Here is a 15,995-nt window from a genome sequence, read left to right as displayed (position 1 = left end):
CTATATTATTTTTTCTTTTTGAATTTTTATGCTTAAATAGATTTTTGCTGGTTATTGGTGGTCTGGGAGCAGGCACCGTCTCTATGGGGATGGGGTAATGAGGGGATGGCATGGGAAGAGAAGCTGCAGAGAGGTGTGTAAGACTACAACTCTGCTTCCTGGTCCCAACCCTGGATAGTCACGGTTTGGAGGATTTAAGAAAATTGGCCAGATTTCTAGAAATGAGAGCTGCTCCATCCAAAGTGGTATGGATGCCGTCTCTCCTAACAAGACCAGGTTTTCCCCAGAAGCTTTGCCAATTATCTATGAAGCCCACCTCATTTTTTGGACACCACTCAGACAGCCAGCAATTCAGGGAGAACATGCGGCTAAACATGTCACTCCCGGTCTGATTGGGGAGGGGCCCAGAGAAAACTACAGAGTCCGACATTGTTTTTGCAAAGTTACACACCGATTCAATATTAATTTTAGTGACCTCCGATTGGCGTAACCGGGTGTCATTACTGCCGACGTGAATTACAATCTTACCAAATTTACACTTAGCCTTAGCCAGCAGTTTCAAATTTCCTTCAATGTCGCCTGTGTAAATAATTCAGAGGTGATTCAGCAGAGGGAGTGCTTTAGTTAAGGCACGTGAAGATTACACTGTGAAACAAATCGTTATCTAGTTAACTAGATCAATCTAACTGCGCAGATTAAACACCTAACAGATACAGCAAAACACCGCTGTGGTCCGGAACAGGAAGTGATACAATACCGCAGTGAGAGCCAACCACCAGTAGAGGCAAGCAAGAGGAGAAGAGTTCCACGTCAAGAGGTTGTTTTGGCTCTATCTATGACTGAATGTTTTGGAGTTATGGGGTAAAAACAGCACAAATGGTGACAAAGGTGAAGTTCTGTTTGTACAGGGGTCAAAAGTTAAAGTTGCTCTGATTTTAGTTTAAAAAAAAAAAAATAAATTATTGGTTGAGTTAACTGGTTTAAAGGAGTAGTTTTCTGTTAGCGTTAGTTATTATCTTACAGGGTAACGTACGTCATTTGTCATAAAATCCAATAAACGTCTAACTTGTTTGAACTTTAATTTGGAGGCCAAACATTCAAAACTGTCAAAACCATTCCATTTATTAATTAGATGTTTGAAAATCATTTTTAAAAAGGTTATTGGACAAAGATTCACTTGCAGTTTGGCACAAACCATTTAAATGAGTTGCTCACCTTTTAATGTGACCTATTATTTAAAATGTGTTCATGAAAACGTCAGTCGAGGATCTTGAAGTGGAGGAATGAGACTGAAGTTTTAAACTGTGCACCCAGCGCAGTGCTTATCAGGCCTCTGGTTGCAGTTTCTGGAGCTCGTTAGAAGACAGGTCATTAAAACGGTGACGATTTTATTTGCACGTGATGTGATCTTACTTTGAAGAGTCCAGCTTTGCACTCAGTGTCATTTCGATAAATCTGATGCTGCAGTTTGCTGCAAACGTAAGTTCACCGCTGCCATTATTCTCCACTTTTAACTGCTTCAGTTAGTAAAGCTGCCGGAGCCTTAAAATGCTACAGTAGCTCATCCTGAAAACCACTTGTGGATCTCACTGTGATGTCGAAGACGAGAGACGGAGGAAGAGAGACGTCGAAGTCGTGCTTCACTGAAGCTGCGTGATGTTTCTGTTCCCAGCTTCTGTTTCATTATTCTGCTTCATTCAAACACGTGGCTCACGTTTGCCACATAATGTCAGCGACTTTAGTCTTTAAAATAGATCTCTGGTGGTTTCTGGATAAACTGAAGCCATCAGCAGGTAGTTTGAGATGACAGCCGTTTGTTTTTGCAGGCTTCAGCCTCAGTGTTTGGGTTTGTCCTCTGTGCACTCCTCATTGTTATCATCTTCCAATGCCTCAAATATCCTGAAATAAGAAGCAAAACATCTTACATTTCACAAATCACACAAGCCGAGAACAAACATCACTCAGCATCTGGCTCAAAATGATGCAGACTCGCACATGGAGGTTGGCGGTGGACACATAAATCACACGTTTGCTTCCTTTACATGCTATAGGTTCAACCTCTTGGCTGCGACCAGACCCTGGACTCTGCTCTACCCTGCTGACACAGAACTATAAATCCAACTTTATGTTCACGTTTGTCTCTCATGCTTCACTAATGTGCACATTTCTTCTGCAGGCCAGCCTGAATGACTCTCACAACCAGATGGTGGTCCACTGGGCTGGAGAGAAGAGCAACGTCATCGTCGCTTTGGCCAGAGACAGCGCGGGAGCCACTGGACTGAAAACCAGCGCTGTAAGTGCAGCTTGAACACAGCTATGACTCAGACGCAGACTCATGGGCGATGTAGAACTAATGTCATGAAAACTAGCTGGCCCACACTGCTTTATGCTCTGTTGTCATCGCATTGCCAAAGAGTTCGATATTAATCCTTGTTTGATTGACCAAGACCAAGAAAATCTGAACAGACAACAGGAGTGCTCTGTTAAGTTGTCTGAATCAGACGAGCACAAGTTGTCAAATTCTTTTTTTCTGCTAATCGTTAGCACAGAGTGTGATCATCTGCATAATGGCATTATAATTCTTGTGTTTACTTGTCGGGATAATTAGTCATCATGTTCAGCAATCTTCAGAAATCTTCAGGGACATTCTTCCAGTGGTTAAAGTCAGAAAACTATTAAGCCACTGCTGGAGTGTGCGTTGGCAGGATTTATGGAAAGAGTGATTTTGGTCCAAATATTTTATATTTGTGGTAGTACGTAACAGCAAACAAGCCTCCCAGCCAACTGCTTCACCAAAACCTTCATTACTTGAAGCCTTATTTGACAACTCATTAGCAGCTACTAACATCTACTGGTCAGATAATTTATTTATGCATATGATGATTACTCTTACTATGACATTATGTCCATCCATCCATTTGCTATACTCACTTACTCCAATTAAATATCACAGGGAGGCTGGAGCCTATCCCAGCAGTCATGGAGTGTGAGGCAGGGTACACTCCAGACAGTCTATTGCAGAGCCTCATATAGACAGACAAACACATTCAGATCTTCACACACCTATTCAATTCACGTAACGTGCATGTATTTGGATGTGGGAGAGAACCAGCAAACTCCACACAGAAAGGCCCTATGTGGGAATCGAACCCACAACCTTTTTGATGTGAGGCAACAGTGCTAACCACTAATCCAATGTGCTACCTATTACATTACATGCTAGAAAATGTGATAATGATAACAAGATGTGAGTGTGTGTGTCTGTCTGTCTATCCAAACTGGCCTGTTGCTCAGCAGCAGTAACCACAGCAAGCATCCTCCCTGTGTGCGCGTACACACACACACACACACACACACACACACACACACAACACACACACACACACACACACACAAACACACACACAAACACAAACAATTCCCCTTGTGTGGGTATGTGGGCATGACTGGCCTGTTGCTTAGCAACAATAAACATAGCAACCAATTCATTAAAAAGAAAGGGATGGGACAAGCAGTGTCCAAATACTTTTGGACACTGCTTGTCCCATCCCTTCTTTAAGGCCGCAAAATTGATATATGCAAACATTAATTCCTAATATTCAGTATTCAGTCAGAGTTCAATGACAAATATTAAAGATTGTTTTAATGTGACTCAGTTCCATCTTTGATGCGATTGAGGGCTTTAATCAAAGAAAATTAAAGCACTGGTTGCATAGAAACCACATGTCTAATAGGTAGGCTGGGAAGGGTTTCCAGACACCTGTGGACCTGGAGTGGGATGGGAGTGGGTGGGCGATTGCCTAGCAACCATACAGTCAGAGGTGAAGCGGCCATAAATGTCTATGAAATCTCACACCTGGGCATCGCCTGGTTTACCTTTCAGTTCATGATATATGTGAAAGTAACACCAGCTGCTTCTTGTTTGTTTACTTGTTGCTGTAGGACAAGTCCTTTTTCGATAAGACTATAAAAAAAGCCACCCCCCCCAATAAACATACACACACACACACACACACACACACACACACACACACACACACACACACACACCACACACACACACACACACCACACACACACACACACACCACACACACACACACACCACACACACACACACACACACAAAATATGCTGAATGTTGAAGCCCGTGGTTTTGACTTTTCACCAGACTGCGCAGTTCAGTGTCACAGTTTCTGAATTTTAGTAAAAATGTTATTTAATGCCTGGAATAAGAAAAACACCTGCCAATAACTATTCATTGAAAAAAATCATTATGGCCTCATTAAATTATTAATCACAGGAGAACACAAACCAATATATATATTTTACCACATAAAAATATTTTTAAAGGTGAAAAGTGGTCAGATTCATGTTCATTCACACATTTTAGATAGATAACTGTTTTTTTTAATATTCCATTTCAAATGCTTTCGGTTTGGTAAATGCAAGATGTCACAGTGTTGACGGCCTTCTTGAAGCTGGTCGGATACTGTGGTGAGCATCTGCACAGTCTGAATTTACCTTCCAGTTTAACAAATGCATTACATCCTGGACCCACGCTGATGATTGAATCCCGCTCTCTGAATTATGTCAACATAACCATCGGTGCGGCACAGTGTGCACGGTATGTGCTCGTGTTTGCACTCTGCTCAACATATTTCTCATGTCTCTGTTGATGCTCTTTGCAGAGTCACTCCATATTAATCCCTCCATCTGTTACCTTGACACACACACACACACGCTCGGTCAGAATAAAAGCTGGCAGCCACAGGCGCAGACACTCCACACAGTACGGTTTATTTTCTCTGTTGTGTTTACGTGTCAGTAAATGTCACCAATTTGCACAGATAAGTGTAAACTGATAAACTGAATCCGCAGAACAACGCCGATGTTGTGACCTTTGACTGGAAGTGCTGTTGGAAGTATAGAATCTATTTTCTGAGGATTTCTTTTGACTTTCTTTGAACAACAAATTTAATAAACCCATATAGTAAAGAACTAGAAGTGAGTCACATAGTCCAGCATGTTTAACAATAACAACTACAAAATGCACTCAGAAAGTGCATAATGTTAACTGACGGAGGAAGGACATCAGAAGGACTTCCAGCCCCACCAGACCTTTGTGTTGTCATAAGTTGAGAATGCTTAAAATAACCAAAAACAACAACAACAGACAAAAGGACAAATTTAGACCATGGTCATACTTGACCATGGTCTAAATTTTTGCTTGAGTTTTTGTCTGGGTATTTGGCTTTTATTTTTCGGGTCTGTGTGTTGTTTTTCCTATTCATTGGTTTTTGTATGTTTATTCTCTTGCTGGGGTTTTTCTGCTTGGGTCTGTCTGTCTCTGTCTCTCTTGTCTGTCTCTTGATTCTTGGTGGTGGGTGTTTCCCTCTCTGTGGCCACACCCTTGTTCTGGTGCTTTCCATGCACACCTGTTCTTGATTTGCTGCTCATCACCTGGGGTTATATGAGCTCACTGGGTGTGTTAGTCCCTTTACCATATTGTTGTGCCTTGTGCCACATTCAATCTCTGTACCTGCGTTCCTTAGTCCTGCCTGCCTCATTGTGTGTTCCTGACCTCCAGCCTGTTGCAACGACCACACCTTTAGCCTGATGATTTTTGTATTGCTGCTTTTCCTGTACTGCCTACTTGTGTACCGACCTCTGCTATCCACCGGAGTAAAGACTTTTTACAACCAGAACTGTTTGTTTGAGCTGTGCATTTGTGTCCAACAGCCTGATAATACTGACTGATGTATCACTATACATGGTTGAACATCAATCAATCAATCAATTTTTTTATATAGCGCCAAATCACAACAAACAGTTGCCCCAAGGCGCTTTATATTGTAAGGCAAGGCCATACAATAATTATGTAAAACCCCAACGGTCAAAACGACCCTCTGTGAGCAAGCACTTGGCTACAGTGGGAAGGAAAAAACTCCCTTTTAACAGGAAGAAACCTCCAGCAGAACCAGGCTCAGGGAGGGGCAGTCTTCTGCTGGGACTGGTTGGGGCTGAGGGAGAGAACCAGGAAAAAGACATGCTGTGGAGGGGAGCAGAGATCGATCACTAATGATTAAATGCAGAGTGGTGCATACAGAGCAAAAAGAGGAAAGAAACAGTGCATCATGGGAACCCCCCAGCAGTCTAACGTCTATAGCAGCATAACTAAGGGATGGTTCAGGGTCACCTGATCCAGCCCTAACTATAAGCTTGAGCAAAAAGGAAAGTTTTAAGCCTAATCTTAAAAGTAGAGAGGGTGTCTGTCTCCCTGATCTGAATTGGGAGCTGGTTCCACAGGAGAGGGAGCCTGAAAGCTGAAGGCTCTGCCTCCCATTCTACTCTTACAAACCCTAGGAACTACAAGTAAGCCTGCAGTCTGAGAGCGAAGCGCTCTATTGGGGTGATATGGTACTACGAGGTCCCTAAGATAAGATGGGACCTGATTATTCAAAACCTTATAAGTAAGAAGAATAATTTTAAATTCTATTCTAGAATTAACAGGAAGCCAATGAAGAGAGGTCAATATGGGTGAGATATGCTCTCTCCTTCTAGTCCCCGTCAGTACTCTAGCTGCAGCATTTTGAATTAACTGAAGGCTTTTTAGGGAACTTTTAGGACAACCTGATAATAATGAATTACAGTAGTCCAGCCTAGAGGAAATAAATGCATGAATTAGTTTTCAGCATCACTCTGAGACAAGACCTTTCTGATTTTAGAGATACTTGCGTAAATGCAAAAAGCAGTCCTACATATTTGTTTAATATGCGCTTTGAATTACATATCCTGATCAAAAATGACTCCAAGATTTCTCACAGTATTACTAGAGGTCAGGGTAATGCCATCCAGAGTAAGGATCTGGTTAGACACCATGTTTCTAAGATTTGTGGGGCCAAGTACAATAACTTCAGTTTTATCTGAGTTTAAAAGCAGGAAATTAGAGGTCATCCATGTCTTTATGTCTGTAAGACAATCCTGCAGTTTAGCTAATTGGTGTGTGTCCTCTGGCTTCATGGATAGATAAAGCTGGGTATCATCTGCGAACATGAGCCACTGTGGTCCTAAATCATGGTTTACAATGATTCTGTGCTCTAACATATGGTGCAGCGATCACCGCAGTACAACAGGGTGTGCGATTCTTGTGGCTTCACTGTTTCTGCTTGAGGCTGACATGTTGATTTGGCAGATGTCTTATGCCAGATGCCTTTCCTGATGCACCTCCAGATGCATGAGGTGATTGGGTTAGTGGTAGGCTCTGAGCCCTGGACATCCTTGCTGGGAGGAAGAAGCACTACTGCTGCACAACAGTGGTGCAGCTGTGGTATTTCATGATTATATATACAAAGGGTAGTATCTCACTGGGCTGTGACTGTTGGCAAGTAGTAGGAGACACACATTTACAAGAAAATGTGCAAATTAGTGACAATTTTCATTTGAAATCACACTGAATTTACCATATATTTGTGAACAAAGTGTTGCTATTATTATGCTCCTGCTTTCACTGATCACTGTGCGTAATGGCGCAGGGCGCACTGTGTATGTACTAATAGTATGTACTCATTGGAGCACCCAGGGGGCTATTCAAACGGGCTAACTAATAACACATCACTCCTGAAAACAATCTTTGGCTTTTCACGTGAGGTAAATCTGTCCTACGATTGGATTTTGGAAAACCATGTGACGGTGAACCAATTACAATTGGACACTCACATTGCACACGTCATCACACAGCTTCTATGAGGAGTATAAAGATGGCCGATGGCTGGCTCAGAAGTCTGCGGAGTTAACTTTTCAGCAAAAAAAAGTACATTTCTATCTCATATCATTAAAAAGTTATTTATAATTTAGTAAAGCTTGGTCTTAGCCGGCGTCAGCCTCAGAGGGTTAATAAGAGATCCAAGCTAAAAGAAGTCAGAGACTGTAAGGTGGTGACAGGAGAGAGTGTCGTTAGACAGCATAGGATGGTTGTTTGTAGGATGACTTTAGAGGTAAAGAAGAAGAAGTGAGTGAGAGCTCAACAAAGGATCAGATGGTGGAAGCTGAAGGAGGAAGACTGTTGTGTGAAATTTAGCGAGCAGGTGAGAGAAGCACGGGCTGGAGGGGAAGCACTTTTGGACAACTGGAAAAGTATTGCAGATGTGGTGAGGGAGACAGCTAGGACAGTACTGGGTGGAAAAGAAGACAAGGAGACTTGGTGGTGGAATGAAGAGGTCCAGGAAAGCATAAGGAGAAAGAGGTTGGCGAAAAAGTTTTGGCATAGTCGGAGAGATGAAGAAAGTAGACAGGAGTACAAGGAGATGCGGCGTAAGGTGAAAAGAGAAGTGGCAAAAGTGAAGGAAAAGGCATATTGCGAGCTGTACAAGAAGTTGAATAGTAAGGAAGGAGAAAAGGACATGTACCGATTGGCCAGACAAAGGGACAGAGCTGGAAAGGATGTGCAGCAGGTTAGGGTGGTAAAAGATGCCCATGGCAATGTGCTGACAAGTGAGGAGTGTGTGCTGAGAAGGTGGAGGGAATATTTTGAAGAGCTGATGAATGAAGAAAATGAGCGAGAGAAAAGGCTGGATGATGTGGTGAGAGTACGAGGTGCCTTCAATAAGTTTTGAGACTTTTTTCGTAGGGACACTTTTTTCCTCGGACAGCACGAAACTCTAGTCCCCTTCAAAGTACTCCCCTCCAGATGCAATGCACTTGTTGTATCGTTCCAACAACTTCTGGAAGGCCCCCTGGAAGTACTCTGGTGTGAACGTGTCCACAACCCTTGTCACAGCCTCTTTCATCTCCTCAGTGGTTTCAAAACGACTGCCCCAGGTTTTCCTTGAGCTTCGGGAACAGCCAAAAGTCACAGGGAGCAAGGTCTGGACTGTAGGTAGGGTGAGGAACTGTCTTGATGCCCATTTCGGTCAAATAGTTGGAAACATGGATGGAGTTGTGGACTAGTGCATTGTCCTAAACTTTGCACAAATCTTCCGCATGTTCAGTTCATCATGAATAATCGCGTGCACAGTTCCCACACTGACTTCAAACTCTACACTTATTGTCTCTATTGACACTCGATGGTCCTCATCCATAAAAGTATGAATTTTCCCCACCAGCTCCGGTGTTCTGACTTCCCTCCCCCTCCCACACCTCTCATCATCTCTCACAGACTCTCTACCACCCTTAAACTTTTTGTGCCATCGAAACACCGATGCTCTGCCGATGCAATTTAATCTATAAGCAGTCTGAAGCAGTTCATAAGTCTGTGTAGCGTTCTTTCCTAGCTTAACTCAAAATTTTATAGCGTATTGCTCTTCCAAAGTGTCCTCCTGTCCTGACTGCATTTTGCAAAAAAGTCAGCTGTGACGAGCGTGATTTAGTAGGGTCCGCTTAACGTCCACGTACAGCCGTCTCTTTCAACCTGGGATAACAAAAATTAGTAGATTATCTCCTTAGACATATGGTAATGACATATCAAATTACAAGAGTGTGGGATGATTATAACTGCCCCGATGAAAAAAGTCTCAAAACTTATTGAAGGCACCTCGTAAATCAGGAAGTACAAGAGATTAGTAAAGAAGTGAGGGCTGCTGTGAAAAGGATGAAGAGTGGAAAGGCAGTTGGTCCAGATGACATTCCAGTGGAGGCATGCAAATGTCTAGGAGTGATGGCAGTAGAGTTTCTAACCAGATTGTTTAATAAAATCTTGGAAAGTGAGAGGATGCCTGTGGAGTGGAGACGAAGTGTGCTGGTTCCTATTTTCAAGAACAAGGGTGATGTGCAGAGCTGCAGTAACTACAGAGGCATAAAGTTGATCAGCCACAGCATGTGAAGCTATGGGAAAGAGTAGTAGAAGCTAGGCTTAGAAAACAGGTAAAGATCTGTGAGCAGCAATATGGTTTCATACTGAGAAAGACCACTACAGATGCAATGTTTGCTCTGAGAATACTGTTGGAGAAGTACAGAGAGAGTTACATTGTGTGTTTGTGGACTTAGAAAAAGCTTATGATAGGGTGTCAAGAGACGAGCTGTGGTATTGTATGAGGAAGCCTGGAGTGGCACAGAAGTATGTTCGGTTAGTGCAGGACATGTACAAGAATAGTGTGACAGCGGTGAGATGTGCAGTCGGAATGACAGACTCATTCAAGGTGGAGGTGGGATTACACCAAGGATCAGCTCTGAGTCCTTTCTTGTTTGCAGTGGTGATGGACAGGTTGATGGATGAGATCAGACAGAAGTCCCCATGGACTATGGTGTTTGCAGATGACATTGTGATCTGTAGTGAGAGTAGAGAGCAAGTTGAGTCTAGTCTGGAGAGGTGGAGATATGCTTTGGAGAAAAGGGGAATGAAAGTCAGTAGAAGCAAGACTGAGTACATGTGTGTAAATGAGAGGGAGCCCAGTGGAATAGTGCAGTTACAAGGAGTAGAAGTGGTGAAAGTAGATGAGTTTAAATATTTGGGGTCAACTGTTCAAAGTAATGGAGAGTGTGGTAGAGAGGTGAAGAAAAGAGTGCAGGCAGGGTGGAGTGGGTGGAGAAAGGTGGTGGAGTGATTTGTGACCAAAGAATATCAGCAAGAGTGAAGGGGAAGGTTTACAAAACAGTAGTGAGACCAGCTATGTTGTATGGTTTAGAGACAGTGGCACTAACAAAAAGACAGGAGGCAGAGCTGAAGATGTTGAGATTCTCTTTGGGAGTGACAAGAATGGACAAGATTAGGAATGAACATATCAGAGGGACAGCTCAGGTGAGACGGTTTGGAGACAAAGTCAGAGAGGCGAGATTGAGATGGTTTGGACATCTGCAGAGGAGGGACCCAGGGTATATAGGGAGGAGGATGCTGAGGATGGAGCCACCAGGCAGGAAGAGAAGAGGGAGACCAAAGAGGAGGTTCATGGATGTGCTGAGGGAGGACATGCAGGTGGTTGGTGTGACAGAGGAAGATTCAGAGGACAGGCCGAGATGGAAACGATTGATCTGCTGTGGCGACCCCTAACGGGAACAGTCGGAAGGGAAAGAAGAAGAAGAAATAAATGTTTCCTGTGAACACCTAGTGACTCTTAAACCTCCATTTCATCCCTGTTTTATTTAAGTTTAATGACAATTTGTTTCGGTCAAATCACATATAAGCTGTGTTTTTACCCAAGAAAAAAATAAAATGCAGTAAACTGCACATTTGTGTCTTTTTTCATGAAAATATCTTATTAAATATAACATATTACACTTTAGTCAGGCCTTTAAAATACTTTTGTTGTCTCTTGCTGTAGTATGTTGTCAGTGGTTGAGATAGTTGCTGTAGGTATCTAAAAATGCTCATAATCAGGTGAAACCTGATGGAAATTTCTTTGTGGTGTGTCGGTGATGTATGTATGTGCAAAATTAAACAAAACACTACTCCAGGTATGTTTTTGACAATAATATAACATAATTTTATTACAAGCTCAAACATTGATGTTGCATGATAAACGCCTTTTAATAATAACTCAGAGAAATAATGGCAAAACTCACATGTAAGTTAAAAAAAAAAAAAAGATTAATCAAAAAAAATAATCGACCAATTAATCGATTACTAAAATAATCGTTAGCTGCAGGCCTGGTTTGTTTTACGAGTGAGAGCATTTTACCGATTAAATCTGAATAAGCCAGTTTTGAGTTTCTCAGTGCGCATGTGTTTTCAAAACGGGTGACAATGTTACTTTGTGCACAGCAGAACATTGTTGTCAATTGCTTTAGGCCCTAATTTGTATTTTATTGACTATACAGTCAGCAACACAACAGCACCCTTTTGGTGCATTACTGGAATAGAACCGATCAAAATACAACAGAAGACAAAGAATTTTTACTTGGCAGTTTGAAGTGAGTTTCTTTGTTTCAGAGGGCTTCATACCCATTTAAATTCACTAGAATATACAAAATTTAACTTGCTCTTTTAAAATATTTCTGGGGGAGCACCCCAGACCCCCATAATCAATAATGTGTTTTTACTTCACAGTTTAAAGTGAGTTTTATTTGTTTCAGAGGGCTTCATACTCATTTAAAATTCACCAGAATATACAAAATTTGACTTGTTTTTAAAAAAAATTTCTGGGGGATATTCCCCAGACCCCCCATAATCAATAATGTGTTTTTACTTCACAGTTGAAGTGAGTTTTCTTGTGTGAGAGGGCTTCATACTCATTTAAATTCACCAGAATATACAAAATGTGACTTGTTTTTAAAAAATATTTCTGGGGGATATTCCCCAGACCCCCCATAATCAATAATGTGTTTTTACTTCACAGTTTAAAGTGAATTTCTTTGTTTGAGAGGGCTTCATATTCATTTAAAATTCACCAGAATATACAAAATTTGACTTGTTTTTAAAAAAAATTCTGGGGATATTCCCCAGACCCCCCATAATCAATAATGTGTTTTTACTTCACAGTTTAAAGTGAGTTTTATTTGTTTCAGAGGGCTTCATACTCATTTAAAATTCACCAGAATATACAAAATTTGACTTGTTTTTAAAAAATATTTCTAGGGGATATTCCCCAGACCCCCCATAATCAATAATGTGTTTTTACTTCACAGTTTAAAGTGAGTTTTATTTGTTTCAGAGGGCTTCATACTCATTTAAAATTCACCAGAATATACAAAATTTGACTTGTTTTAAAAAATATTTCTGGGGGATATTCCCCAGACCCCCATAATCAATAATGTGTTTTTACTTCACAGTTTAAAGTGAATTTTCTTTGTTTGAGAGGGCTTCATATTCATTTAAAATTCACCAGAATATACAAAATTTGACTTGTTTTTAAAAAAAATTTCTGGGGGATATTCCCCAGACCCCCCATAATCAATAATGTGTTTTTACTTCACAGTTTAAAGTGAGTTTTCTTTGTTTCAGAGGGCTTCATACTCATTTAAAATTCACCAGAATATACAAAATTTGACTTGCTCTTTTAAAAATGTTCTAGGGGAGATCCCCCAGACCCCCCAGAATCAAGACTGCACCCCGCTTCCCACCACCCTTTTATGTACTTTTATGTTCAGGTTTTGCATTCTTTTTATGCTTTCTCTCTCTCTCTCTCTCTCTCTCTCTCTCTCTCTCTCTCTCTCTCTCTCTCTCTCTCTCTCCTTAGAGGCTATTTAGAATAGATTTGTATACTGTATAATGTGTTTATTGTGTTTATTGAGGAAAAAGAGTGTATGCCCCCACTACGCCACATTTTAGGGAATTGCTGGCATTGATTTTTGCCAGGAAAAAATTTCAGTCAGATGAAAATTTATTGCTTTAACCCATGGATTAATTGTAAACAGTCCATGGCAGAACATAAAACATGGATTATACTTTGTCAGACCACCACATAACAGAAACAGACAGAGATCAACCGTGGTAACATGGTCATGGCCAGATTTATGGTATTTATTGGCGGGTCATGTAACTGTATGGTTTGCCAAAAAATACCATGATTCTGACAACTCAGATGTTAACCACAGTCAGTAGTTCACCTGTGGATACCAACCATTTGTGTTTGTTTTGTCAAAGAATCAAAGGGTTGTTGGGTTGATTTCTAGCTATTCTTGTATATATATTGAAGGATACACCAAACTTTAAATTGATCCCAGTGTGCAGTAAGTGTGTTGCACAGGGGGATGTGTAACATCTTTGTAAAGTACTGAAATGCTTTCCATGTGCCATTAACAGATGAGACTAATAGTCACAACAGTGTAAGCGACTCTTCAGTAGCACTAGTCAGGGGAATACTGTGAACAATACTGTTGTTAAAACCACCATGTGGCAACTAAAGCGCATCAAATCCCTGCATTTATTCTACTACTACTAATCTTGTTGTGTCAACCCTACATGTGTCCTAGAAAAGTATTACTGGTGTCGCGAGAAGCAAGGGAGGAACTAATGAAATCAAATCTTTCTTTCCAGGTTTATGTGTCCTATGACTATGGAGCCACATTTGTCCTTGTCTCAGATAAGTTCCACTTTGGAGGGACCAAGGCCAAGGATAATGGCAAGCAGTTCATTTCCCAGTTCTTCCACAGCCCTGCAGACAACAAGAGGGTAAGTCACGGCATGTAATATCTTGTTGCAGAAAATTCTTAAACCAGCAGTAACCTCCAGCACTTTCCACATAGGCTTTTAACTCAGAGCATATAAAAACTCACCAAAGACAACTGTCCAGTGCTGAGAGGGCGTCGGCCTTCTGCACTGTATCTTCCAAACTGGCACCTGAGTTATTTCTGAGAGGTATTTTATTGGACTTTAATGATGACTGCCGTGTGCTTTGTTACATTACTGTTACCGTTTGTCAGGATCGATCGGCAGGGAATGTAAGCACACAGTTTGTCTGACTGTCAGGGTCTCATTTGTCTGGCTCAGGTGGACTTGGTACCAGATACAGCGAAGTAAAGCTTTGGGGTGGGGGTGGGGGGTGGTGGTGGCAGATAAGAGATGTTAGACAGTGATGAAGTAAATGGGGCTGGGCAAATATAGGTCAGTCAGAGAAAAGAATAAAGAGCAGGATCTCTGGGCCTGTGCACGATAGCGGCGCTGCACAAGACCTATTAAGACGTCTTCGCATGGTGTGCGTGGAGTAAAGAACCACACCAGAACCACACAGTTTTTCTGCAACATAAAACTTTGTCATTGTTCAACTTACACAGTTCTCTGCGTAAATGTACCTTGTGTATTTTCCACAGTGTGAATACAGTTGTGGGTGTAAGTTTACATACACTTTTGGGATGCCCATGGTACGGCTATGGCACATGGATGGTCACCATTCACCACCTAAGGTGGTTCTATGGTGACAGGTTATCTTCACAAAAAATTCAAAATAAAGCATATGAAAAGAAGAGCACAAGAATTCTTACAAATCAAGATTGTAGATTTTCCGACTGAAAAAGAAGGCACAAACTCGCCTTACTATTGTTATTTAAATGCGAACTGTAATGTGCTTTTCTGAACATTAAATCCGAAATGTGGATTATTAATGTTCATGGAAATTTGTGGGAATATGCACAAAATACCGCCCTTAACTTTTTGTATGATATACAAAATGTGTCACAAGAATAGTCAGAACACATTGCTTGGGGCAAAGTGCACGCTGCCAGACCTGACCTGACTTAGCTTAAAAAAGAATAAAAAAGTTCTCATTTATCAAACAGCATGTCTGTTAATTTAATTTGAATGTGTACTGTATTCCCATACAGTGTTATTTATCACTAATAATAATTACATGATGCCTAATTTAGTTAGAATGTCTACTTTATTCCCATGCAAAGTTATTTAGCAATAATAATTGAGATGTTTCTTAATTTTAGTGTTGAGTTTATTCATATACAACGGTATTTAACAGTAATAGTTATGAGCTGTCTGTTAAATTGAGTGTTGGGTTTATTCACATACAATGTTATTTAACAATAATGATTATGAGATATGTCTGAATTGAATTAGAATGTCGACTTTATTCACATACCAAGTTATTTAACAATGATAATTACGAGATGTTTAATTTAGTTAGATTGTCTACTTTATTCCCATCCAAAGTTATTTAGCAATAATAATTATGAGATGTCTCTTAATTTTAGTGTTGGTTTATTCACATACAAAGTTATTTAACAATGATAATTATGAGATGTTTGTTAATTTAGTTAGAATGTCTACTTTATTCCCATCCAAAGTTATTTAGCAATAATAATTGAGATGTGTCTTAATTTTAGTGTTTGGTTTATTCACATACAACGGTATTTAACAATAATAATTATGAGATGCCTGTTAATTTAATTTACATGTTGACTTTATTTACATACAAAATTATTTAACAATAATAATTGAAATGTGTGTGAATTTAATTAGAATGTCGACTTTATTCACATACAAAGTTATTTAACAATGAGAATTATGAGATGTTTGTTAATTTAGTTAGAACGTCTACTTTATTCCCATCCAAAGTTATTTAACAATGAGAATTATGAGAGGTTTGTTAATTTAGTTAGAACGTCTACTTTATTCC

The 15,995-nt window shown here is 40.5% G+C and overlaps 1 protein-coding gene across 1 annotated transcript in view; it reads left to right on the top strand.

Moving 5' to 3' along the window:
- The window catches only part of sorl1 (sortilin-related receptor, L(DLR class) A repeats containing), a 206,867-nt gene that overhangs the window by 46,250 nt on the left and 144,622 nt on the right, over positions 1-15,995 (top strand). The window contains 2 exon segments of the mRNA XM_034169065.1: positions 2,177-2,293; positions 13,910-14,044. Of these exon segments, the coding sequence (XP_034024956.1) occupies positions 2,177-2,293; positions 13,910-14,044 (252 nt within the window).

The sequence above is a fragment of the Thalassophryne amazonica genome, chromosome 4 (genome assembly GCF_902500255.1).
Source record: "Thalassophryne amazonica chromosome 4, fThaAma1.1, whole genome shotgun sequence".
NCBI classification, from domain to species: domain Eukaryota; kingdom Metazoa; phylum Chordata; class Actinopteri; order Batrachoidiformes; family Batrachoididae; genus Thalassophryne; species Thalassophryne amazonica.
Note: the sequence above shows the minus strand (reverse complement) of the source record. Positions and strands in the feature narration are given on the sequence as shown.